Source organism: Macrotis lagotis, chromosome 5 (assembly GCF_037893015.1).
Source record: "Macrotis lagotis isolate mMagLag1 chromosome 5, bilby.v1.9.chrom.fasta, whole genome shotgun sequence".
Lineage (NCBI taxonomy): Eukaryota > Metazoa > Chordata > Mammalia > Peramelemorphia > Peramelidae > Macrotis > Macrotis lagotis.
Window position 1 is genome coordinate 26366683 of NC_133662.1, and position 27116 is coordinate 26393798.

Here is a 27116-nt window from a genome sequence, read left to right on the forward strand (position 1 = left end):
TAAGGGAGCAGGCCCAGTTATGCAAGTGAAACAGTCCTGGGCAGGAAGAAAAAAAACGCACAAGGGCACTAGTGTTTTGAGTTCTTGCTCCCTGGTTCCAGGTCAGAGGAGAGAACTGATGGTTATAGCCACTAGAGGGTTCTCAGAGAGTAAGTTCATTTCCAGCACAACGTACAGAGGGGCCCTAGCTGTGGCATGGAGGAAAGAAGTATGTATGCCCAGCACAAAGCTTCCAAGGCCAGAGGCACCATGGCCCGCCCTGCAGAACTAGAGTTAACTATAGCATTAAGCTGCTAAATTTTTTTTAATGAGCAGGGAAAGGAGAGAGAGCTCAAACGTAGTTACTATGGGAATAGAGAAGACCTGGATTGTCTTCAGAGGAAGATGCTGGAAAAAAAAGCCTCTCCTACTCCCAAAGAACAACATCAAATGTCTGCCTGCTAAAAAAAAAAAAAAAAAAAAAAGAATTCATAAAGGAATTCAAAAAAATTTAAAAAGACTTTAAAAAATCAAATAAGAGAAATTAAAGGAAAATAAAAAAGAGCAATCCAAGAAAAACAAGAAAATTATGAAAAGTAAACCAACTGGAAAAGAAGATCCAGAATCTTACAGAAGAAAACGTCTCTTTGAAAATTATAATTGGACAAGGGGATGAAGTTATAAGAGACCAAGAAATAATAAAGCAAAATATAAGGAATGAAAAAATAAAAAAAGAAAGTGAAGAACCCAAATGAAAAACAAGAGATTTGAAGAAACAGATAAAGAGAAAACATAAGAATACTTGAACTACCTGAAAGCTATGATCAAAAAAGAATCTTGATACAATAATACAAGAAATAATTAAAGAAAATTGACTTGAAAGATTAGTATAAGAGAGGAAAGTAAAAATAGAAAAAACTTACCAATCACCAATGAAAGGGATCCAAGGAGGAAAACTGACAGGAATATCATAGTTAAATTCCAAAACTCCCAGATTAAGGAGAAACTATTAAGAGTAAAAAAGAAAAAAAGTCATATATGTGGAACCACAATTAGAATTACACAAGAGCTAAGACTGGTTACATTAAAAGACTTCAGGTTGGGGCAGCCAGGTGGCACAGTGGATAGAGCACTGGCCCAGGAGTCAGGAGTACCTGAGTTCAAATCCGACCTCAGACACTTAATACTTAACTGTGTGGCCTTGGGCAAGTCACTTAACTCCATTTGACTTTGCAAAAACCTAAAAAAAAAAAAGACTCCAGGTCTTGGAACACAACATATTGAAGAAAAAAAGAACTGGGATTGCAGTTGAAAATATCATACTCGGCAAAGTTAAGCATTAGCCTGAATAAAAAAAAAAAGGACATTCAATGAATAACTAGATTGTCAGGATTTTGTTGCAAAAAGACCTGAACCCGATAGAAAATTTGACATGTTAGAAGCAAAAAAATAAATTAAATTAAAAAGTAATTATCAAAGACTAATTACGAGGAACTCAATAAGGACAAATTGTTCACTATCTATATGTGAAATGTAAACCATATGTTCAAGACTGTTATTAATAATTGTGTAGTTAGAAGGAAAGATGGGGATAGAAGTGAGCAGGATGGAATTCTTGAAAGTAAAACAATCTAATAAAAGATAAAATAAAAGTTATTTGCTTAGACAGATGAGATGGAGGAAAAGAACTGATACAAAAAGAATTTGATAGGGAAGGAGAGCTGGTAGTTCTGGAAACCAACTCTCATAGGGAATGGGTTAAAGATGAAACAATACATATACATACATATATATATATAAATTCACACAAATGTATATACACTATAAAAATCTTCTAAATTCAGAAATAAATAAGAAAATGATAGGGAGGGCAAAAAGTTCGAGGTTTAAGGGGATAAGATAAGAGAATATATAGAAGGATATGTAGATTAATGGGGGTATAGATCAAAAGATATATAAGGAAGAGATTCTTTGAAAGGTGATTAAGGGGGTGGCTAGGTGGCATAGTGGATAAAGCACCAGCCTTGGAGTCAGGAGTACCTGGGTTCAAATCCGGTCTCAGACACTTAATAATTACCTAGCTGTGTGGCCTTGGGCAAGCCACACTTAACCCCGTTTGCCTTACAAAAAAAAAAAAAGAAAGGTGATTAAGAAATAGGAGTGCAAGGCACTGAATAGAATTAGAGCAGAGGAATGAGGAGTGGTTGTTTCTTTCAGGAAATGTTATAAAAATGAGAGTTATACACAAACCAAATATATATCTATGAATATGTATATTACATATCTAGGTATATGTATGCAGGAGTATACATACATATGTGAAAATGTCTCTCTCTCTCTCTCTATGTATATATATATATGTATATATATATATATATATATATATATATATATATATATATATAATTACCATGATTAATTATAGCCATCCTGGGGGAAGGTGGGAGGAAAAAAATAAAAAGTATACAGCATAGAACAGAAGAAAACCTACAAGGAAGCAAAGAAAAGATGGGCAATTTTGAACACGAATTATATTTATTAGATAAGCTTTTCTTGGAATTAAAATGTAATGTTTTATATTATGAATTCTTTCATGTTTTGCTGTTTACATGACAATTTTTTCAATTTTGTAAAATGAAAAAAGTTATAAAAAGAATTAAATTAAGAACAAAATATCCACTCTAATAGCATTTAACATTTAGTAAAGGATATGCAAAAATATAGATGCTACAAAATCAGTATACAACAACTAAAAGATAAAATCGAATATGAGAGCATAAGATAAGAGATCTGTAAGACTCAAGGAAGGAAAGAGAATTTGTGAATAAGGGAAGAAAAGGTAGCAAACCAAAGAAGTAGCATTTAAATTTGGTCTTGCAGGATATATAGACCCTTTAAAAAAATGAAGTTTTTCCCTCAAAGAAAATCTGATTTTTCATAGCTATCTTTTTCTCTCTCTAATAAAAAACAAAATACTCTTTTTTTAAAAAAGTTTTTAAAATTGTCTTTTGTTTTTGCTCTCACAATCATTTCCCCTTAATGCCTACACTGTTTTTGTTTATGATTCTGCTAAAACAAAACAAAAAAGTCAATATTTAACTTCATTTCAGTGGAGAGGCCACCACCTGACTACCAATGTATTGCTTTGGTTTTTGGTCTCAGTTCTTTGCTTTGTTCTTGGTTTGATTTTTTTGGTTTCAGTTCCATTTAGTTCTGCTCTCAGTTTCCTGACCATGTCATGAGATTCCATATTCCAGAACATTCTTCAGTGGCTACTGGTCAAGTCTAGTATAAAATACAAACTTCTGAGCTTAGCATTTAAAACTCTGTACAATTTGACCTCAGTCTACCTTTCCAGATTTATGATAACAATATTCCTTTTCATATTCTTTCTATTCCAGTCAAACTACCCTACTTATTCATACCTTGTTATCTCTCACCTCTATTGTTTTTGCACAGATTATCTTCCATGCCTATAATGAATGTATTCTGTCTTCATTTTCACCACTTAGAATCTCTATAAGTATGTACAGGTTAATTTTATATACATATTCCTAAGTTTCATGTGTAATTGTCTTCATCTATTTATTTGTTTGTTTATTTGTTTATTTGTTTATTTATTTATTTATTTATTTATTTAGGTTTTTGCAAAGCAAATGGGGTTAAGTGGATTGCCCAAGGCCACACAGCTAGGTAATTATTAAGTGTCTGAGACCAGATTTGAACCCAGGTACTCCTGACTCCAGGGCCGGTGCTTTATCCACTGTGCCACCTAGCCGCCCCAGTAATTGTCTTTAAAAATTATACTATGTTATGGGAATATTTGTTTTGTTCCATAAATTAAAAATAAAATGAATAAATGTAAAATGAAGAATGTCTAGGTTTCTTTGTCAGGGTTCAAGCTCTCCATCCATCCTGATTCTTTTAAATGTTAATATTTTCCTATCCTCCTAAAATGATCATATAAACTTATCCTTCAGTTCCACCTGTAAGAATTGAGAGAACTGGAGGACATAGACTAGTTGCCATTTTTATCTTTCTATTCACGGTGTGTTTTTAAAGAAACTTTTGGCTTGAATACTAAGAAAATAATGTGATTGTCTTTTTAAAGCAATGAATGATCATAGCTCCAGAAGACTGGTGGTGAAGTATGCCTCCTGTCTCTTGGCAGAGAGATGATACAGTAGAGATAGAAGATGAGAAACACATTTTCAAACACTTAATAAGGCATTTTTATTTGATTATTCTTATTACAAAGAAGGACTTTTATTATGGGGTATTATTAGAAAATTAGAGGGAAGACAGCCATAGTGGTAAAGAAAGCAAAATAAATAACAACAAAAACCTAATAACTCCAAGAAGAAAGCAACCAATCAGATTTAGTCTGATACTTTTTTGCCAGTTAAATATCAGCTGCAATTCCTTTGCTTGAGAACATAGAAAAAGTTTGAGAAATTATTCCCTGGGAGACTAGGCCAAAATTCCATATAAACAAAAAAGGCAGGGAATTGAAACCCCATTGTCCATTAGAAGTTTAATTTTACTTTTCTTTTCTTAATCTCTAGCACATAGGGTGTTTACTACATATTAAGTACCTAAAAATACTTACTGACATTTTGAATGATTGCAAGAATAAGATCACATGGATGGAAGGGGATAGAAATATAGCATGACAAAGTACTGTATTTCTTCACATATGACACATCCTTTTTCGAAAAATTTGAGGTCAGGGGGGCGGCTAGGTGGCGTAGTGGGGGGCAGCTAGGTGGTGTAATGGATAAAGCACCGGCCCTGGATTCAGGACTACCTGGGTTCAAATCCGATTTCAGACACTTAATAATTACCTAGCTGTGTGGCCTTGGGCAAGCCACTTAACCCCGTTTGCCTTGCAAAAGCCTAAAAAAACCAAAAAACCAAAAAACAAAAAACGAAAAATTTGAGGTCTAAAAACTGAGAGTGTCTTATATAATGGTTGTAGATTTTTTTTACTTGCATTTCCTGCTTTTTGAGACTTATTGTCATTGTGCTTATTGTTTTGCTTTCGTTACTGGTATTTTAGGTTACATTTTACCACATTCTGCCCAGGAGTATCTCAGAAAAGCTTTTCATACAGTGCTGAATTCAAGTTAGAAGTGATCCAGTTTGCAGAAGTGAATGGAAATTGTGCTGCTGAATATCAGTTTGGTTCTCCTCCAACTGAGAAAACAATTCGAGACTGGCTATGGAAAGACGAAATCCTCCTGAAAATGCCAGGGTGGAAGAAGGCCATGAGAAGCAAGTCAGCAAAATGGCCTAGTTTAGAGAGGGAACTGAAGAGAAGGATTGAAGAGCAAAGCACCATTGGAATTCAGTACAAGTGGAGTACAAGGCAAGAAGCATCACTGATGAAAAAGATTTTAACTGATTTCAAAGGAGGACACAACTGGTGTTTCAGGTTCATGAAATGCAATGGACTAAGCATGCACCAGACTTGCCCAAATAATGCCTGAAAGCTATGAGCAGAAGATCCTTGAATTTCATGATGAATATAACTTGAGTTCAATAACTTTATGTAATACATATTTTTTCAAATTTCAGGCTCCAAAATTAAGGTGCATCTTCTAAATGTGGAAATATAGAATTTTTAAAAAATATTTTATCACAATTGCCTAGGAATTGTAGTTCAGGCTAATATATTAAACCTAGGATTAAACTCTTTTCTTCAACTTTCTTCTGCCTTGCTCAATAATCCCAAATTGCTTAGAAGAGGATCTAGGACATAATTCTGCATCATGGCATCTATATAGGCATGGTTCTACCCAGTAAGGCACAGGTGGAAAGGTGATCAAGTCCTTATTGAATTCCTTCTTTGCACTCATACACGTTCCCTTTAGAGGCATTTGGTGGCACAGTAGATAGAGTGTGGAACCTGAATCTGAGAAATCCTGAGTACAAATCTCACTCAAAATTTACTAGTTGGCATAGGTAGCGTAGTGGAAAGTACACCAACCCCAGAGTCAGGAGGAACTGAGTTCATTTGAACTCAAGTTATTGAACTCAAGTTATATTCATCATGAAATTCAAGGATCTTCTGCTCATAGCTTTCAGGCATTATTTGGGCAAGTCTGGTGCATGCCATTTCAGACATTTAATCCTTAATAGCTGTGTGACCTTGGGAAAGTCACTTAACCCCATTGCCTTTGCGTGAGCCTGGGTAAATAAGTTAATCTGTGACTCCCTCAGTTTCTTTAACTGTAAAATAGGAATTAGAATAGCACCTGCCTCCCAGGGTTGCTAAAGAGGATCAAATGAGTTAATATTTAAAAAGTGATTAGCACAGTGTCTGGCACTAATCAATCTCTTACCTCTGTATGGGGTCAACCTTCTTTTCCCCCTTTCTCAGATATTCTCTGTATCTCCTCCCTAAAGAGAGGCAGTGTTTTGAAGTAGATGAGAGAACTAGTCTCAAAGCCAGGAACACCAAGGTTCAAGTGAAGCCTCAGATGTTTAACTCACTATATAACTCTGGTCATCTCTTAATTTCTCAATGCAACACTTAAGTCTAAGAGTTGCAGAATTGCTAATATACTTTGGTAAAAGGGCATTCCCTCATCGAGGAAATCATGGTCCAGACCAAAAAAGAAGAAAAAAAAGTTCCATGGTATTTGCTGGAGTATGTAGGATTTTGCAGAGATAGGATCAGGGAGAGTGAAGAGGGTAATCCTTTGAATTTCAGAAGATCAGAGTTTAAATACAGTTTCTCATTCATACAGGCCCATTTGATGCCCCAGGAAATTCTCAGAGATTAAGTTATGGACCAGGACTTTCTACTAGGAAGAATATTTCAAGGTGATGAAATCATGAGTCTGATTCCTCCTCACACATAATCATTTGTTTCTCTTCAAGTTGAGTTTTATGGTATCTTCTCCTCCAACATGCCACCCCCACCAATCAAATTATAAATTGTTTGAGGAAAGGCACAATGTCTTTAATATTTTTTTTCATTTTTCAAGAGAGACCTAAGATACTGTTGTGTACCCAGCAGACCATGCCTCCTGACTAAACACCTCCCATTTTATACAACTGAGAGACTACTATTTCCTTCTCTGAACAAAGGTCTCTTATAAATTCTCAGAGATGCTTGTTTTCTTAGATTCCATCCCCATTCATTGGATGGTCAATTAGAATTTCTAAGAAGTTATTAGTTGGTATTTCTAGACTTGAACTCTAAGACCTCAGAGACAAGAAGCCTTTTAAATGTCGGCTTTCTTTTCCTTAGAAGAAAAGGTATTGTCTTCTTCCAAACTTTTGGAATACTAAAGAGTCTGAGTGCCTATAATGAAATTTATGAATCTGAACATTTCATATGCCTGTGGAAAAACTACCCAAGATGCTGAGGGTCAAATACTGTCTCTGATATTTACTCCCTGTGAAACCTGGACCAGTCACTTAACCTTGATGCATCTTAGTTTCCTCAATTATAAAATGATGAGGCTACACTAGATAGCCTGTGCAGTTGCTTTGAACTCTAGATATCTGAACCTATGTCTATAGTATAAATACATTTTTCAACAAATCAAACAAAACTTGAGAACTAAATACTAAGGTCTTTTTTGGCATATTTGTTACAATAATCTTTAGAAAATACACTTGAATGATTTCCCTAAATCCTGATTTTTCTTTCTGGAGTCATGACCTAGGCAGCAAAGGCTTTCTCTTCTTTAATGTCAGATCTCTAATTTGGTATCAGACTCTTTGGCCTCTGCTATTAGACAAAAGCAATCTAATTTTGACACAGCCAAGAGCTCAGAAAGAGGTTTCCATAAAATTCTGGAAATTGAAAAAAAACTTATTTGATGTCTTTTTTGATATAACACTGCATACCCAATTTGAAATTCTCCTTGCAACAAAGAAAAATAATTAGGAAAAAGTATTACATAGTAGCTGAATAACAAAACAACATTCTGTCCCTCTTGTTCCTTGTCTCTGCTAAGAAGAGGGAGGTTATGTTCATTATCTATCTCTGGAAACATGACTGGCCATTGTAGTTACTCAGAGTATAGCTTCCTTTTTCTTTTAACATTGTCCCAGTCATAGTCAATACTTTTCTTTTAATGACCTTTGATTTTTGAAATGATCTATTATTTCCTCAGTATGACTATTCTATTAACACAGATTACAATATCTCCATTCCACAGTAAATGTTCTTCACTCATTTGTATGTCCAAGAAAATTAATATTTTTAGAACCTGGAGTCCTGCCACAAACACATTTATATCATTAGTAATAGACATAGTTACTTATTTCAGTTACTTATTTCATTTATGCATAAAGTACCCATTACCATAGAATAATAACTCCTTTTACAAATCTCAGATATATATATATATATATATATATATATATATATATATATGTTAACCCTTCTGTTTAACTTTTACCAATGTTGAAATTCTAAAGAGGAATCAAAAGGCTAATTAATCTAAGTCATGGATAGATTACATTATTTTGACATTGATCTCCACAATTTCTGAGATTCTTTCAAACTGTAGGTCTATAAATCAGAGGTTTTCCAGAGCCAGCTCAAGGCAAGTCCTGAGAATCAGATGATCAAATTTCATCTGAGAAATATGAAAATTGGGTTTTGATTTATTATTGTTTGACTGGTTTTCTAGACTTAAAGTGATGGAGAAAATGTTAATAATTTAAATTAAATTTAAAAATATGCCATGAGACATTTCCTCCTAATCTCCAGAGTGTAAGTTAAGTGTTTCTCCCTGTATTATTTGAAACAGTCCACATACCCTCAGATGATTTCTATGAAAAAAAGTTTAGAACCAAAAAAGATGATGTATAAGATGTTTAAAACCTTTTCAACAGCAAAGAACCACAGGAGGAAACAAAAAAATGGGAAGCTTGCCGTTGTAAAAATAATTTGACCAAGAGGCAAACAAGGTCCTCTTACTTTAGATACTGGACTTCTGTCTGGATACCACACAAAGTTTACTTTAGTTTTCAGATATTCATGTTTGCCATTGTGTGCTAGCAGTCTAATGTGCCCAGGGTTATGCTTGCCTCCATTCATTGGCATGCTGATGATTGTTTAACAACTAGTTCTCACAAAAAAGTACACACAGCACACTTTAACATTTAATTTCCATTATTAATATTTTCTCCATCCTTTTCTTGAGTCTAGAAAGTCAACCACATAATAAATCAAGACTTGATTGACTGTAGCATTTTCCAGTTTCAGGAGTGCATATGTTCAAAATGAAAATTTAATAATCAGCTCTCAAACTGGTTTGAGCTAACTCTGGCACACCCTTGTCTCCATCCTTTATTCCCCACTTTACTCTCCCTCCCCAGTTTATGGTAACAGAGCAAATAGGGGACAAGAGTAAGATCTAATTAGATCTACCAAACTACCAAAACACACTATAACTTTATAAGTTCCTAAAGTTAGAACAGTGAGGATTCAAAGACTTTTAAGTTTACAAAACAATGCAAAGATTCTCAAAGTCATGTGATCAGTCGAACTTGTTAGCTTTCCTGTTGCCAAATTGCTCCCTCATCAAGGGTGCAGGGTAGATAGAGGGAGTGATGAGGGATTAGCATTGTCAAGTGGGTCTGAAGGCATTTCAGAAGTTGGAGTTTACACATCTTCAAATTATTTGGTGGTGACAGCACAGAAAAACTGTAGGGTGCTGTGTTTTTTTTTTCCAATTCTATTGTTGTTTCGAGGGAGATGGGAAAATCACATATCATGTGCTGCATCCAGCAAGTATATTTCCATGACAAGGGATGGAAGGGGAGGGTGGAGAGATGTCACAGGATGAGTGTTTGAGAAACCTAGCCTGGCACATTCATAACTAGAAAAACATCACCAGATTTGTGAGGTATTTTTGTGAAACCTATTCTTCAACATCAAACACAAAAGTAGAGAACCAGACAAGAAACAAGAGAGGATTCACACACACACACACACACAGACACACACAGACACACACACACACACACACACACACACACACACACACACAGCCCTTGCAACTCACATTTGGGAGCTAAAGATGCCATTTACAACTCTGTTTAATAATAATAATTTACTAAATGATATCTTAAGCAAATGGTTCAGTGAGCTTGTTGTGAGTGTGTGTGTGTGTGTGTGTGTGTGTGTGTGTGTGTGTGTGTGTGTGCAGACTGTTCTAATGTAATTGGCTTCCAGGGAAGCTAGGTGGTGCAGTGGATAAAGCACAGGTCCTGGAGTCAGGAGGAGTACCTGGGTTCAAATCCGGTCTCAGACACTCAGACACTAATTACCTAGCTGTGTGGCCTTGGGCAAGCCACTTAACCCCATTTGCCTTGCAAAAAAACCCTAAAAAATACATGTCTCTCTCTCTCTCTCTCTCTCTCTCTCTCTCTCTCTCTCTCTCTCTCTCTCTCTCTCTCTCTATTATATATATATATATATATATATATATATATATATATATATATATATATATATAATTGGCTTTCTTTTTAATCTTATATATTTTGTCTTATGCATTTAAAAACATTGCTCTAAGCAGGGGTTCATATTGACTTTACCAGACTTCCAAAAAAGAATAATTATATAGAAAAAGTGAAGCTCTTCTGATTTAGAGGGTCTAGATAGTGCTGCTTAAATATCCCAATGTCATGGCGGTAGTTTACTGACTTGCAAGTTCTGGATATACTAATCCAAATGCAGAAAGGTAACAATGATCTAGAGATAAGACACAAAATGAACAACTTAATTACCATACACTTCTTAACTAATGTGTGGGTGTACATTGATTTAGGTAAGAGGTATGTATCAGAAAACTTGTTGTAAACAGCTTTTGCAAGTTGAAACAGTGTGCCAGTAGGTCTTGCTATTTCAAGGCATAATGAAGCAAATATTTTAAATGGTAATCTTCATGTATGAAATCAATCATATCCTTCCTATTCCTACCCACCCCCTGCCTCCCCCACCCCCACCAATTTTAATTTCTTGTTTATCTGGAACTTTTCCTATACTGGATTTTCTCGAAGGTGGAGTCCATTATGGTAGGGATTTCCAAATGGCTGACTGGTTCCAACTCAACTGACTTGATTTGGGAGCCACCATCACATCACAGATGATTACCCTGATATCTGCAGCTCTCTATCAAATATACAGATTTTTAAACTAAGATGAAATTTTAAAAAGTAGGAATGGAGGGTGGGAGAGGGAGCAGAGAGAGCAGGGTCATTCTAACTGATCTCCATGATACAAGGGAAAATATGACTATGTGCAGTTAAGGAGGAGTCTGGGTTCTAATCTGGCCTTTGCTACTGACTACCTGTGTTTCTTTCAATAAGTTACTTATATGGGCACCAGTTTATTATTTTTCTAAATCCATAAAATATGGGAGTTGAAGAAACTAGACAGCCTCTTAAGTCTTATCCAGTCCTAAATCTAATAACCTACAATCTATGTTCCAATGGAAAGGATGCTGATCCAGGGGTTACAGAACCCTAATCAAATTCCATCTTTGCATTTCACCTCTCTCTAGGTCTCAATTTCTTCCTCTGCAAAAATGAGTTAGCTTAGATGGCTTCTAAGGTCCCTTCTCATTTAATGTCTAAATCATGTACCAAATATTCACAGTTTCTTTTATATGTTTTCCCCACAAATTAGATTGTGAGCTCTTTAAGGATCAGGGGATTATCTAGATTTTCTGTCTTTTCTCAAGTGCTTAGCACTGTGCTAAAGTCAAAGTAAGCATTTGATATATTCTTTCCCATTCCATTCCAATTTCCTACCCTGATGAGAATTTTTTTTTAAATCAATCATACTGTAAGTATACTTCATGAGTTCTAGGACCTTTTCCTATGTAATCTTTCTATCCTTCATAGAATTTAGAACATAATTTGTTGTTTAACCATTTCAGTCATAATCAATTCTTTGTGACCCCATATGGAATTTTCTTGGCAAAGATACTGGAATGGTTCACTATTTCCTTTCTCAGGAAATTTTATAGATAAGGAAACTGAGACAAACAGGGTGAAGTGACTTAGCCAGGGCCACACAGCTAGAAAATGTCTGAGGCTGGATTTGAACTCATGAAAATGAGCTTTGCCTAATCCGAAACTTCATTGTTCTATCCACTACACCAAATAGCTGCCCCTTTAAAACATACTGGGTACTTAATGAATGACTGTGTAATTTAAAATCCCTTTCCTTAAGAACTACATAAGGTGAATAGGAAACAAGGAAGATACATATGAAAAGGAAGAATAGCAATGTATGAATAAGCAAATTCTATGCTGACAAGAACTTTCTAGAACCCTGTAATGTAAGCAGTTGTATAATATGTTAGGATAGAGAATGATGCTAAAGGTAAACTCATCAGTTTAATTCTTGTGTGGGTTTAAATACTAGAATGTTACAGCTGGATGGGATCTACAGTTCATGCAGTCTAACTAGAAAAGTAAATAGGTGAAGTCATTTCCCCAAAAGCCACATAGTTTGTGACAAAGCCAAGAACAGACCCCAGGTCATTTAGTGTTTTCTCTTGTATACTAGTCAGCATAGTATTCAGCATAAATTGGGAGTTTGATAAATGTTTATGGACTGACTCAGTTGTTTGCAAATGCAAATAAGAGAAGAGAGTGTATACTGTGACCTACAACACATCCCCATTAGAAATAAAGAGTATGTATCCCCCTGAATGGGGGGTTTGGAGGGAGGAAAGACTCATAAGTACCATCCCTGTATTTAAAAATTAAAACAGTGGTAATTATAAATGTTAAGCAGATGTTGAAATGATGCCAGTGACCAAGAACTGCCTATGAGCTCTCCTGGTTTACATCTTGCTCCCATGAACACCAGAGTATTCAAGCAGATGAGCTAACTCCTGAATGTTAATGATTTGTCAATTCAAGCATATCCTTTAATCAGAGTCCTAAAGAGTCATAAAGTTTACCTATTTAGAGGTGCAAGGTCCTTTCTACCTATCACTTGGACTTTCCCCCTAAACTACTGCAACAGCATCCTAAGAACTCTAGGCCAGATTGAACTTCCTGATGGAAAACTGAGATCATATCATTACCCTATTTAAAAATTTTCAGTGGCTCCCCATTGTTTTTGAATTGTTGTTCAGTTGTGTCTGATTCTTTGTGACCCCATTTAGGGTTTTCTTGGTAAAAATAATTATTTGCCATTTTCTTCTCCAGTTCATTTTACAAATGAGAAAACTGAAGCAGAGTGAAGTGACTTGACCAAGGTCATACAGCTAGTTAAAGTGTTTGAGGTCAGATTTGAATTCAGGAAGAGATGTCTTCCTGACCCCAGTTCTGACACTATCTCTGCTGTACCATCTAGCTGCCCTGGCTCTCCATGAATTATGAAGTAAACCTTGGTCTGGATGAGAAAGCCTACCATAATGTCACCCTTGCCTTCTTTCTGGATATGTCACTCTGCTCCTATCATGCACCAGTCAAAGCAGCTGATTCAGCATTTTTTAAGTGATCCTACACTTTCCTACATCAAAATTGGTATATACCCACACTTAAATTTCCATCCCTCCTTAAATTCCACTGTGTATTCCTCAAGGAAAAGTTGAAATGCTAATCTACTAACATACCCTTCCTTAATCTTCTAACCATAATTCTTCCCTCTTTTCACCTATCACAACTTCTCTAAATAGCTATCATGCAAATTGGTGGCAAAGGTAATAGAATGTTGAATATAGACTCATAAAGACCTGAGTTCAAATACAGTCTGAGACATTTCATAATGTATGAGCAAGCCATTTCATGTCAGTCTCAGTTTCCTCATCTGTAAAAATAGGGGTAATTATACCACCTTCTTCCTAGAGTTGTGGTGAGGATCAAATGAGATAATAATAATAATAATTGTAAAGTACAGGGGCAGAGCCAAGATGGCAGCAGGAGTACATTCTCTCCTATGTGCTCTCTCTAAAATATTTCAAAAACCTTAAAATTATGACAATAAATTTTTGAGAGATGGAACCCACAGAAAGATCCAGTGAGGCAATACTCCAGCCCAAGATAACCTGGAAAATAGTAGGAAGGCTCTTTTCTTCAGGGTTGGAGGAGAGCAGTAGCACACCAGAGCAAAGGAGCTTCAGCTTCCCAGAAACAGCCCCAGGGCACCCAGGAGCTTCAGCTCCTAGCAGCAGAAGCACTTTCCTGAACTGCATCCCAGGAAGCACCAAGCACAACTTGGAAGATCAGCAGGGAGACCTCTGCCAGAGAGAGCATGAAGCCCAGGCCAGCATGGCCTTCTGCAGCTCTCAGTGCAACCCAGATCCCAGGAAATGGAACAGGCCTATGGTGCTGCCCAGCAGGGGCCAGCTGACAGCTGTACCCTGAATACTCAGCCCACAGAAGATAAGGGAGTAGAGGGAGACTGCTGAGGTCTGTCCTTTGTCCCTGGGAGAGGACTCTGGGGCTTTGACCACATTCAGACCCTGGTCACAGTGTGGGTCTCCTAGGGACACCCCCTCACAACCTGGGGGCAGGGGTGCACAGGAGAGCAGTCAGAGCCTCACATACTGAGATCCTTGCAGCAGTATCCAATAACACTCAAAAGCTCAGGAAGCACCCCCAAAACCAGGCACAAGCTGGGGAAATGAATAAACAGAAAAAAAGGAACCTGACATTAGACAATTTCTTTGGTCCCATGGAGGACCAAAATACTCAATCCAAAGATGAGAAAGTCCAAGCTTCTGCATCTGAAGACTCCAAGAAACTTAGAAGTTGGGCTCAGGCTATGATAGAACTCAAAAAAAATTTTGAAAATCAAGTAAGGGAGATAGAAGAAAAATTGGGAAAAGAAATGAGAGAGATTCAGGGAAAACATGAAAATGAAGTCAGCAGCTTAGTCAAGGAGATCCAAAAAAAATGATGAAGAAATAACATGTTAAAAACCAGCTTAGGTCAAGTGGATAGAACAGTTCAAAAAGTTACTGAAGAGAAGAATGCTTTAAAAAGAAGAATTGGTCAGAAGGAAAAGGAGATAAGAAAGCTCTCTGAGGAAAACAAATCCTTCAGATATAGAATGGAGGTAAAGGAAGCTGATGACTTTGCAAGAAATCAAGATACAATACTTAAACACCCAAAAGAATGAACAATTAGAAGAAAACATGAAATATCTCGTTGAAAATACAACTGATCTGGAAAACAGGTCCAGGAAAGGTAATTTAAAAAATTATTGAGGTACCTGAAAGTCATGATCAGGAAAAGAGACTTGACCTCATTTTTAAAGAATTTCTACAGGAAAATTGCTTTGATATCCTAGAAGCAGAGGGCAAAATAGAAATTGAGAAAATTCACCCATCTCATCAGGAAAGAGATCCCCCAAAAAAATACCAGGAATATTATAGCCAAGTTCCAGAATTCCCAAGTCAAAGAGAAAATACTACAAGCAGCCAGAAGGACACAATTCAAATATCATGGGGCTGCAGTCTTACCCAGGACTTAGCAGTAACTACATTAAGGTCTTGTAGGGATTGGAATATAATATTCCAGAAGGCAAAAGAGCTTGGAATGCAACTGAGAATCAACTACCCAGCAAAACTGAGCATCCTCTTCCAAGGGAAAAGATGGACTTTCAATGAAACAGGAGAATTTCAAATGTTTCTGTTGGAATGATCAGAGCTGAACAGAAAGTTTGACCTTCAAGTACAGGACTCAGGTGAAGCAGAGAGGGTGGACAAGAAGGGTAAATTATGAGGGACTTAATGATGATGAACTGCATGTATTCCTGAATGGGAAGATGATACAGATAATACTCATATGGACCTTCCCATTAAATAGAGCAAATAGAAGGAGTTTTTATAGATGAGGTAGAGGAAAAAGCTGAATTTGAAGATATATGGTAAAAATGGAATCAATGGGTGAAAGGGAAATGTACAGGGATTAAGAAAAAGGAGAGGTAGAATAGGCTAAGATATTTCATATAAAAGATATTTCATGTACCTTTTGCAATGGTATGGAGGGGGAAGGTGAAGGGGAATAAGAGTCTTTATTCTCATCAGAAATGGCTTAGAGAGAAAACAGCATGCACACTCAATAGGGTATAGACATCTAGAAGAAAAAGGAGAGAAAGGGAACAGGGGGGATGGGAGGGGGGGTGTGGGTGATAGAGGAGAGGATAGTTAGCTATAACACATTTTATTTTTACTTTTTGCAAGGTGGTGGGATTGGGTGGCCTTTCTAGGACCACAGGGCCAGGTGGTTGCTGGGTCTCTGGGTGGGCTCAGGGTCTCTTGGCCACAGGGCCAGTGCTCTGTCCACTGTGCCACTTGACTACCCCACAACACAATTATGAAGAGGGACAGAGTGACAGGAGAGAGAAAATATAATAGATGGTAGTGGGGAGGAATGGATGGAGGGAATTACAATCAGCAACAGCAACTCTGGAAAAATATGGAAGTAACTTCTCTGATGGACTTATGATAAAGAATGTGATTCACCTGAGACAGAGCTGATGGTATCGGAACACAGAGTGAAACACATTTTTCCCCCTCTTTCCTTTCCTTTATTTCTCATGAGGTTTAGTATTTTTGTGAGAGAGGGGGTATTATGTTTACTCTTAAGAATATTTTAGTATTGTGTAAATAAAGAAAATTTAAAAAATATTTGTAAAGTGCTTTATAATCTTAAATCAATATATACATTTTAACTTTTATTCTATTCTCAACTGAATTGACATCTTATTGTTATTGTCTAGTTGTTTTTCAGTTGTGTCTGACTCTTTGTGACTCCATTTGAACTTTTGTCAGAAGAGATACTAGAATGGCTTGCTATTTCCTTCTCCAACTTATTTTGTAGATGAGGAAACCAAAGCAAGAAGGTTAAGTGACTTGCCCCAGGTCACACAGCTAACAAACTGACATAGACAAAAGTCTTATTCCTCCTTCTATTAAACATTAATTTCCTGATGACACAGACTGTAGATTTTTCCGTTTTTTAAAATATATTCCCATGGTGCCAAGGTTAGGGGCCTTGTACATATTAGAAGCTCTAGAAGATATTTGTTGGTTTGAATGTATTTTTGAAAAAGAGGGGAGCCGAAGATCCCCAAAGAAGATATGGTAGTTCAATCACTTAGTTTCTCAAAGATATGAATTTTAAAAAAAATTTAATGATGAAGATTGCTCAGCTTAAGTCACAACAAATACAACTGGAAAAGGCAAAAATAATTCCTAGGTTATATCTAGGCATTTATTGTCTGACCTGATATAATTACCCCTTGGGTTATATATGGCCAATCCCAGAGCTCAGTGAGGAAAATCAGGCACCAAGAATAAAGAATAAAAATGAACAATAGGGCATAGAAAATAGAGGGAGCCATGATGCACCCAGCTGATAAGGATCTGAAAGAATAATCAGAATCATGTCCACATTCAAGGACCTCGGTCACTGGACACAAATGAGGACAGACTGTTTCTCTGTACAGGGAAACCTTATACATTTCAAACCCACTGGAGCTGAGCAAGACAGAAGCAGTGATAGTGGGGAGAAAATACTACTGACTTTGGGTTCAAATGTGACCCCAGATAGTATCTATGTGACTGGGTAATTGATCACTATATATTTCTTTGGTCTAATGAAGTGCCTCCAAGGTCCCTTTCAGCAATAGAAGAAATAAGGTCTTAAGACTGAAAGCATGACAGAGTGAGAATTTTCAGCTCTTTCTTTGGTCAATTTGTCATTCTGAGGTGACTTTACTGCAAATGTTTACAAGGGCAAAAGGAAAAAATCCCTTTCAAATCTAACTCAGATCCATCTTTAGCTATTCTACTCTGAAAACAAAGATCAGGGGCTGTCTCTTAACTTACCATTCATGAGCACATTTTTAAAAAATTTGATAACAATTTTTACTGTTATTTTATTTTACTGTAAACTATATTTTATTTTATAGGGCAACTAGTGGATATCATGCCACATCTGGAGTCAGAGGACTCTTCTTAGTAAGTTCAAATCTAGCTTCAGAGGCTTATTTGCTGTGTCATCCTTGGCAAGTCACTTAACTGTATTTGCCTCAGTTTCCTCATCTGTAAAATGATTTGGAGAAGAAAATGGCAGTAACTTTGCCAAGAAAACCCCAAATTGGATCAAAGAGAGTCAAACACAACTGAAACAACTAAATAATAACAAGAAAACCCAGAAACATAATCATACTCATTTAAACAATAGGAAAAACTAATTACAGATAAATTACAACAAAAGCCATAAATATAAGAAGGAGGATAACTAATATTTTTGGTATGCTTTAGGGTTTACAAAGCATGTTACAAACATCTCATTTTATCCTTCCAATAATCCTGGGAAGTACCCAGATTATTATATTCAATTTACAGGGAGAGAAATTGAGGCAGGCAATGGGTAAGTGATTTGCCCAGGGTCTCTCAATTAATGATTGTAAGAAGCTGAAATTTTACTTTCTGACTTTGGGTACAGGGTTCTTTCCACTGGACCAGCTACAGGTTGTACAGGTAATAACAATAACAAGTAAAACAGTAGGATAATAAGATCAGAGATCTAAAGAACTATGGGCCCTCAGGGGCCATTTAGTCCAACCCCACCATTTTAGAGATAAGTAAACTGGGCCCAAAGGAGGTTAAGTCACTGATCTAGATAGGTAATTAACAAAAAATTAGATGTGAACTCAGGTTCAGTGTTTTTTTCAAATTAATAATAGTACTTTAAAAAAATAATTTTGTACATACATAATCCTCATATTTGTCCTCATAACTAGGGTATAGGTTACAATAGTAACCTCATTTCACCCATGAGGTAAAAGGAAGAAGTTATTTCCCCAAAGGTCATAGCAATACAGTGCTATCAATTTAAATGACATATGAGGCAATGATGAATTTTATTTTTTCTTTCTCTTCAACTAGTCAATTTATCACAGACTAAAAAGTTTGCAATCAGTTGCCTTGATTCCACAAGTGAACCAAAAATGGCCATTTAAAAAACAGAGCAAAAGGTCACTTTGACAGTTTCCTAGATAATGGCTTCACATGGAAAGGCAGTAAAGGAATAAAGGTGGGGACTTGAACATGGTATGTCTCCAGCTCAGTCCTTGAGCCAATAAAACTTCCCTTGTAACTGCATAATTTTGCACCACCTTCCTTCTTTGTACAAATGGGGGACCATAGGTGTGGAATATGGCATATAATGTCAGATGGGACACTGTTGATGGGTTGTTTTGTTTTGCCTATCTTTCTCATTCTCTCTCTCTCTCTCTCTCCTCCTTTTTCAGTCTTTATTGTAACAGTTCAATAGACGATCCTAGAGTGAGAAGTTTGTAGAGGAAAGGAATATAAAAACAAAAAAGATCATTTTTTTGGACTATACATATGTCCAACAGGGGTTTTGTTTTTCCTTTCTTAATTGAGGGGAAGAGGTGAGAAGAAAGTAGATTTCTACTGATGGAAAAGAAAGATTAAATTTTTTTAAGAAGCAAGAAATCAACAAAACTGACTGAATTTTTTTAAACCTACAAAACTTCAACTCTAATAGGACTAAAGGAAATATATATTGTATTTAATAGGTCTGTCAAATATCCTTCACAGGGTTTAATTGTGCCCCTGCATACTAAGAGTTAGATCCATAGTCTGTTAAGGATTTTTCTATAGGTCTTTTTAGAAGAGAAGTTGTGAGTCCTTTGCAAACCGAAAGCCTTCTTCCCCACTTTGAATTGCTGGATCTTTCCTTGGTCCCCATTTCACTCTGTCTTGTTTACATAATTGTTTATACTCTTCGACTAATAATAGCTTCATAAATTTACAAAGCATTTCATGTATATAATCCTATTTGAATCTCACAACAACCCTGTCAGGTCAATGCTATTATTATCTTTATTTTACATATTAGAAAACTGAGGTAGTGACTTACAGAGAATTACAGTTAATGTCAGAGTGATTGATGCAGGATTTGAGCCCAGATCACTTTGACTCCAAGTCCAGTGCTTTATCCACTATTCTGGGGTACCCAATTTAGGTTTCTTCCCTGTAAAAGAAGGAAATTGGTCTAGATGGTCTCCGTGGTCCCTTCAAGTGCTCAATCTATAAATATAAAGAGTCTAAGTTAGCTTTCATCTCAGGGCCCAGTACTGTATCTAGCACATCATAGATTCAGAAGGATTTACTGAATGAAGAGAAATTTGACTTAAAGGAAGCATTCAGATTGTGAACAAGAAACAAGATACCTTTTCTTCCAGAGATAATCCATTCCAAGATGTGGCAATAAAAGGGATTTGAACAAAGGGAAAACCAGATGATATTCCCCAGAGAGTAGGAAGTTTTTGCCCATAGCACTGTCAGTAGGTCACCATTCTCCAGCCCATCACTGGTGATACTCTGTAGTAAGATGCTCAAGGAACTAGTTTTAAATCCTGCCTTAGACAAATTATTTGTGTGACCCTGGGCAAGTCTAACTTCTCTGATCTTTAGTTTTCTTATCAGCAAAATCAAAGGGTTGGGTTAAATTAGTGGTGTCAAACTTATATGGAAATGGAAATCACTTAATCCAAATAAAAAAAATCTCTGAAGGCTGAAAATTGACTTATTTTTTTTAAAAAGCAACTTTTTATCTGTTTTGTTGATTTTTTAAAATTATTTTGTTAAATATTTCCCTATCTGGTTTAGCTGCAAGTGAAGTGATTGTCAACTCTAGGTTAAATAGATGACTTGTAAATCCCCTTTCGGTTCTAAATCTATCATTGTTCCTATAAGTGTAGAAAACTAGCTTGAATTTTCAGCAAAAGTCTGCACCTTTTCAGCCTACTAAATACTGAGATTTATCTCTGTCATCTGTTTTTAAAAATTGCTAGAGGGGTTGCTCTTCTCCACTATTATCACTTATAAGGCTGCAGCATTAATGTTATTCCGGCTGGAGCTTGAAACGACAGTAGGTGTAAATTATAGTACAACTGCCAACTAACAACATGGCAACCTTTCCAATGCTACCAAAAAATGGAAGAAAACTAGCTCTTAGGAAGGGTTGGGGAGTTTTTCCAAAGCAGGAAAGTTCTGCTAAGGGTTGCAGGTAAGCATGTGAAAGAGGAATGCTTCCTCCTTCCAAATGTTGCAATATGTTAAAGAAAAACAACCTTCCCTTCTGGCATACTAATTTTATCATTCATCACCAACGTAAACTGACTGGAAAGAGCAATCTGGCATTTGGCCTGTGAATGGAGCCGGGAGGTTCTGATTCATTCCTTTGATCAAAATTAATCCCCCAGGATTGGGTTTTATGGGGTTAATGCGCCAACTTCCTTGGGCTAGGCTACTAGCAAAGGTTTATTCAGCTCCCGAGTGTGGTTCAATCTCCACACTTCAGCACGTTGCCTTAAGCTTTACCAGGGCAAAATGGGGTGGAGAGCGAACCCAGGGATTATGTAATGGACTTCTTTTGCCCTTCGATTCTGTCCAGGTCTCATTCACCAACTTAACCAGCTTTTGTCTCCCCCGTAAGGGATCTCTCAAAGTGGGGGGGGGGGGGGCAAGAGCCCCCGCTACCTCATCCCCCACTTTTGATCCCGTCTTCCCTTCTGGCTTCCCTCCCCGCTATCCACTGTCCTCTACTTACCTCTCTGCTGTGGCTCCCAGGACCAGAAGCGTGGCCAAGCCCCAGGGCCACTTGGATCCTGGATTCCCTTCTGGATACTGTATCCCCACCCTCCGCCACAACCACTGGACAGCTGTAATTGGTTCTCTGGCTTTTTCCAGTTGTTGAGATCCGAAAGCTTCTCTCTTCCCTTTTGAGGGAGGGACTCCAGCAGGATTCAGCTCCCTGATCAGGGGAGTCATCCCGGGTATTAATGTAGAGCTTAAAGGGAGGAGCAGAGGGCGGAGCTGATCTCCCATCTGCCCACTCACAAGCTTTTGCTAGGCTCCGCAGACGTCACCGGGTTAGCCTAAGGCTTAGGCAGTCTACCCATCCCATGGGTCGCAGATCTCCTGCCTCCCCTTTCCTCTAAGTAACCCAGAAATCCGGGCCTGACCTTGTGTAATGTGTGCAGAATGGGGCCATGCACCACGCACTCCACTTGTCCTGTCTCCAATAAGTCACTCGATTCAGTGCAAGTCAGTGTTCAGGCAATATGTTAGATCCATGTACAGAATCCAAATATTCTGCCTTCAAGGAATCCATATTTTATTGGAGAAAAACATGTTTATTGACTGAGTGGCTGATGCTAGGAGAGGCACTTACCTGGAATCTTGAAGACAGCTATATATATAATTGCTAGGGGAAGAAATAAGTTGGGGAACACTTTGGACACAAGCACTCTGCTAAAACCTGGGGATACAGGCATGAAGAACAACAGATTGTGAGGTTGTGAAGGCTGGAGCCAGTGGATCAGGCTGTCTGAAACAGTGTCCAGAAAGACAGAAGGCATGGGGCGGCTAGGTGGCACAATAGATAGAGCACAGGCCCTGGAGTCAGGAGTAACTGAGTTCAAATCTGGCCTCAAGACACTTAAATAGTTAGCAAGCTGTGTGACTTTGGGCAAGCCACTTAACTCCATTTGCCTTGCAAAAACCTAAAAAAAAAAAAAAAAGATCGAAGGCGAAATTAATGTGAAATCAATTTAGAGTACAATTTCTTAAATGTTAGTGGATAGATGAACTTAGATGGAATTTTATTTTCACTAACCTCCAAAGAAAATGTAGTATTTTCGATTATGAATGTGTCACACTAATTATTTGAAGTATGGCTTTACCAGACTGCTAAAGGGGACCATGACACAAAAGTTAAGAACCCCTGGTCTAGAGGAGTCACTCCTAGTTTATCAATAAAATCTTCTTAAATAATACCAACTTTTTTCTGAAATCATTTTAGTCCTCCCAACTTCCCAGTCTATGTGAGTATATTTGTATCTCTCTCTACATATATACGGAAATATATATATTTATATATATATATATAAAATTCATCTCATAATTCACTTCATAAGCTTTTCAGAACAATGTTTTAATATATAAGGAGAATAATGGGATAAATTCCTCTCACTATCTTTGGAAAGGCCAAATTTAATATCACACCACACAGCTCAAATTAACAATTTAAATTAATTCATCTTAATTAAATCCAATCTCTTATGAGGTCAGAAGCCAAATTTCAGAAAGAAAATAACAGTTGGTCAAAAAAACATATATTGATTACTATGTACCAGTCATTGTTTTAAGTACTGGCATATAAAAAGAACAAAAGATAGTCCCTACTCTCAAGAAACTTCCAGTCCTATGGAGAGACAACATGCCAACACATATGTACAAAGCAATCTATATACAGAATAAATAAAAAATAATTTATAGAGGAAAGGCATTGGAATTAAGAGGGATAGCAGAAGATTGTAAAAAAAAAAGGTGAGGTTTTAGCGGGAGTTTTTAGGAAGCCGGGGCTTCCTAAAGGAAGCCAGGGAGGTCAGTAGTTGAAATCAAGAGTGAAGAAGAGAGAGTGTTTGAGGTAAAAGAACAGTTACAGGGCAGCTAGGTGGCTAGTGGATAGAGCACAGGCCCTGGAGTCAGGAGTACCTGAGTTCAAATCAGGGCTCAGACATTTAATAATTACCTAGAATTCTTGCTTGGGCAAGCCACTTAACCTCATTTGCCTTGCACAAAACCTAAAAAAAAAAAGAAAAAGAAAAAGAACAACCAGGAGAAGGGTGTATCTAGATTAAATAAGTAAGATGTATACTGGGAATGTAGAAGGGGGTTGGGTTAGAAGGGCTTTGATCGCCAAATAAGACAATTTAAATTTGTCCCTGGAGGCAATAAGTGGAGGGGGGCAGGATTAGGGAGAAATAGTAATCTTTGCTTTAGGAAAATCACTTTAATGATTGAATGGTGGATGAATTGGAAAGGGGAAAGTCTTGAGGCAGGTAGATGCATCAGCAGGCTATTGCAACAATCTTAAGTGTGAGTTGTTGAGGACCTGTACCGGGAGTGGTGGCAGTGCCAGAGAAGGAGGCATAGGGGAGATGCTGAAAAAATGAAATTGAAAGACCTTGGCAACACTTTGGATAGGGGAAATGGGTTAGTTCAGAATGACTCCTAGGTTGTGAACCTGAGGGTTGGGAGAATGGTATTGGCTTCTATAGAAAAAGGGAAGATAGGAGAGTCTGGGAGAAGGAGTCAAAGTTTGGGGGGGGGGGAAGTAATGAATTTGGTTTTGGACAAAGTGCATTTAAGATGATACCCCTGTTAACTTAATTGAATTTTCTTCATTTCTCTAAGTAAATAGAACTTGTTAAAAGCAGTTTGATCCCTGACTGCAACAAACTAAAAATAAGAATTAGAGCAGATCATAGTATAGACCTGAAATCAAATCCTGCCTCAAACATGAGAATCTGGGCAAACCTCAATTTCCTCTACTGTAAATTGAGGATAATAATAATACCTACTTCCCAGGGTTGTGCAAAGATGAATTTACAAAACACTTAATAAATGCTTATTCCTTCCCTCTTCCTCTCCCTTCTATTATTTTTTAGAATAGCAAATCCAAACCTAATGGTTAAATCATAAAACTTAATAATTTATGGAATACTCAAAAAAGAGTCAAAATTCTAATTGCTGCCAAAACAAATAAATTATTTTATCTACCTATATGTCATCAACAACAGATACTAGATAATAGATACTCTTAAGCTTAATGTGCTTCTTCACCCTTGATTAAGCTGGAACTCTAAACATCCTGTGACATTCATGAAAACAAAACAAAAGATTCCAGATCCATTCCATTAGCAAGAAAGCATTGTAGATAGAAAGCCAAGGTGGCAGAATGAAGTTAGAATTTTTGCTGAGCTCTCCAACATATTCCCTCTCAATTAAAAAACACACCAAACCAAATTTTGAGTGGGAAAAACCAAAGGAAAAATAAGTCATTTTTCTACCCCAGGGTAGCTTAGGAAGACATTAAGAGAGGTCTGTGGATAAATACCCTACCTGGGAAAGAACCAGAGTGTAGACCAGGAAAGGAGAGTACATTCCTCACTCCAGATCATACCATTTTTGAAGCCCCTGAAAGCTTAAAGGCCCTCACGGAGCTACAAAAGCAACAGGAAGACAAAAAAGGCAGAAGTTCAGACTAGATGTCCACTAAGCAGATGAGCAGTGTCAAAAAATAGGTTGGGAAAATTAGTAAACAACGTAGAAAAGAACATGACCAAAAAATTACTACGCTGACAAGAAAATTCAAGACTTAAACTCAGAAGAGAATAATGATTTGAAAACATCTATAAACAAAACCTCAAAGGAAAAATACAGATTGGACATAAACCAAATAGGAATTCCTAGAAGAACAAAAGGAAGAAATTTTTAAAAAGAAAAAGAAAAAATTAAAAATCAAGAGTGGCAGAGGAAAAATAGAAGAAAATGAGATCTATGGAAAAATTATGAAAAGAGAATTAACAGCTCAGTACATGAGGCACCAAAAACACCAGAAAATAAGTCATTAAAATTAGTTTTATTCAGATGGCAAAAGAGGTACAAAAAAAGACCATAGAATATAATTCCTTAAAAATTAGAATTGATCAAGTGGAAGCTAATAACGCCCTGAGACATCAAGAAACAATGACACAAAATCGCAGGATATTTTAAAAAAAGAAAAAAGAATACATGGATTATCTCATAGGAAAAATTTCTGACCTGGAAAATAGATTGAGGAGAGATAATTATACTTTGCGTTTTTTTTGCAAGGCAATGGGGTTAAGTGGCTTGCCCAAAGTCACACAGCTTGGTAATTATTAAGTGTCTGAGGCCAGATTTGAACTCAGATACTCCTGACTCCAGGGCTGGTGCTCTATCTATGGTGCCACCTAGCCACCCCTTGTCCTTTGTTCTTGAAGAGGACCATGACATCAGGGAGGTGATGCCATGATAACCAACTGAATTGGATTAAAGTGAGGGAGGGTTGTGCAAAGTTACCAGTTTCACTCACACCTCTGGAGCCATCTGGGTTCAGTGGAGACAGACCTTATTCTTTTTTGAAGGGCATCGTAAATGAGGGGATTAGTATTCCCCCTCTTTTCCCCTATGGCATTGAAGGATAGGTAGGAGAGAAAATAAATTTCAGCTCATTTTTTAAAATAACATTATTTTTAAAATATCTATTACTTTTATTTCAATAGATTTTTGAATGAACACCCTTTGCAGGAGTTCTTAATCTTTTTTGTTCCATGGACCACTTCAACACTTTAGTGAAACCTTTTGGACCTCTTTCTCAGAATATTTTTAGATATATAAAAATATACATAGTATTAAAAAGGAAACCAATTATATCAAAGGAATTTTATCAATTTTAAGTTCATGGATTTTATATTAAGAATTCTTGCTTTAGAGTCTATCCAGTATGATAAGAGGAAAACAAGTGTAAGTGAACAATGAACTGGGTATAGAATAGGAAAGGAAGAAAGAGGGCTTAGATTGATTCCAGAAAATTGCCAAACTTTTACTGACTCTAGCTTTTGCATGAAAGTAAAGGTCCTTACCCCCTTCCACAAGCTTGTTTGGTTTTTTTTTAGCATTAAACATTGCTATATGATGGCGAGGTATGGAACATGTTTGTTTCTGAAGAGCTAATCACACAATGATGAGTAGATGAATATACAACCGAAGGAAATGGAAAAGTGTATGGTATGAACAGATTGCAACATAGGTGTATGGAGTAATGTATGGAGAAGACTGGTATGAACAGACTGAAATATGAAATTAGTGAGGCGAGACAACATGGTGTAATGTATAGAGAGGTGGCCTTAGAACCAGGAAGACCCCAACTGAAGTTTCATCTCTCATAGGTACTGAATATATGACCTTGGGCAGATCACTTACCTTTTCAATGATGACATTGTAAAGGGAATTATTTTTTAAAACTGGGAGTTCCTTATACAGTTAAGAAAATTATAAATTTAAGCATATAATCATTGGAGGAATCAAAGACAAACAAAAAACTCAACTACCAAGAATAAAGTATTTCACCAAGAAATTATATAACTATAAGAAAAAATGGGCTGTCACATGATACAAGATGAGAATGACAAGTGGATACCGAGAGCGCTTTTTTGGTAGGTACCCTTATCATGTGAAGAGAACTGAAGGAATGTCTCCATCATGTTGGGTAGCCCTTTGGAG

At 36.9% G+C, this 27116-nt stretch overlaps 1 protein-coding gene across 10 annotated transcripts in view; it reads right to left on the reverse strand.

Annotated features, from left to right (window-relative positions):
- Positions 1 to 21821, reverse strand: part of PLA2G7 (phospholipase A2 group VII) — a 65167-nt gene extending 43346 nt beyond the window's left edge. For 4 of the 10 annotated variants that reach the window (XM_074237115.1, XM_074237111.1, XM_074237113.1 and 1 more), the window contains exon 1: positions 903 to 987. Coding sequence is in view for 2 of the 10 variants with exons in the window: in XM_074237110.1 (XP_074093211.1) it covers positions 903 to 985; positions 21574 to 21794 (304 nt within the window). In the remaining 8 variants the exon portion in view is untranslated. Of the gene's footprint in view, positions 1 to 902; positions 988 to 19878; positions 19993 to 21573 lie in introns of those variants that run through there. The other 6 variants (XM_074237121.1, XM_074237112.1, XM_074237118.1 and 3 more) reach the window with 5 other exon arrangements.
- Between the last annotated feature and the right edge of the window lie 5295 nt (positions 21822 to 27116).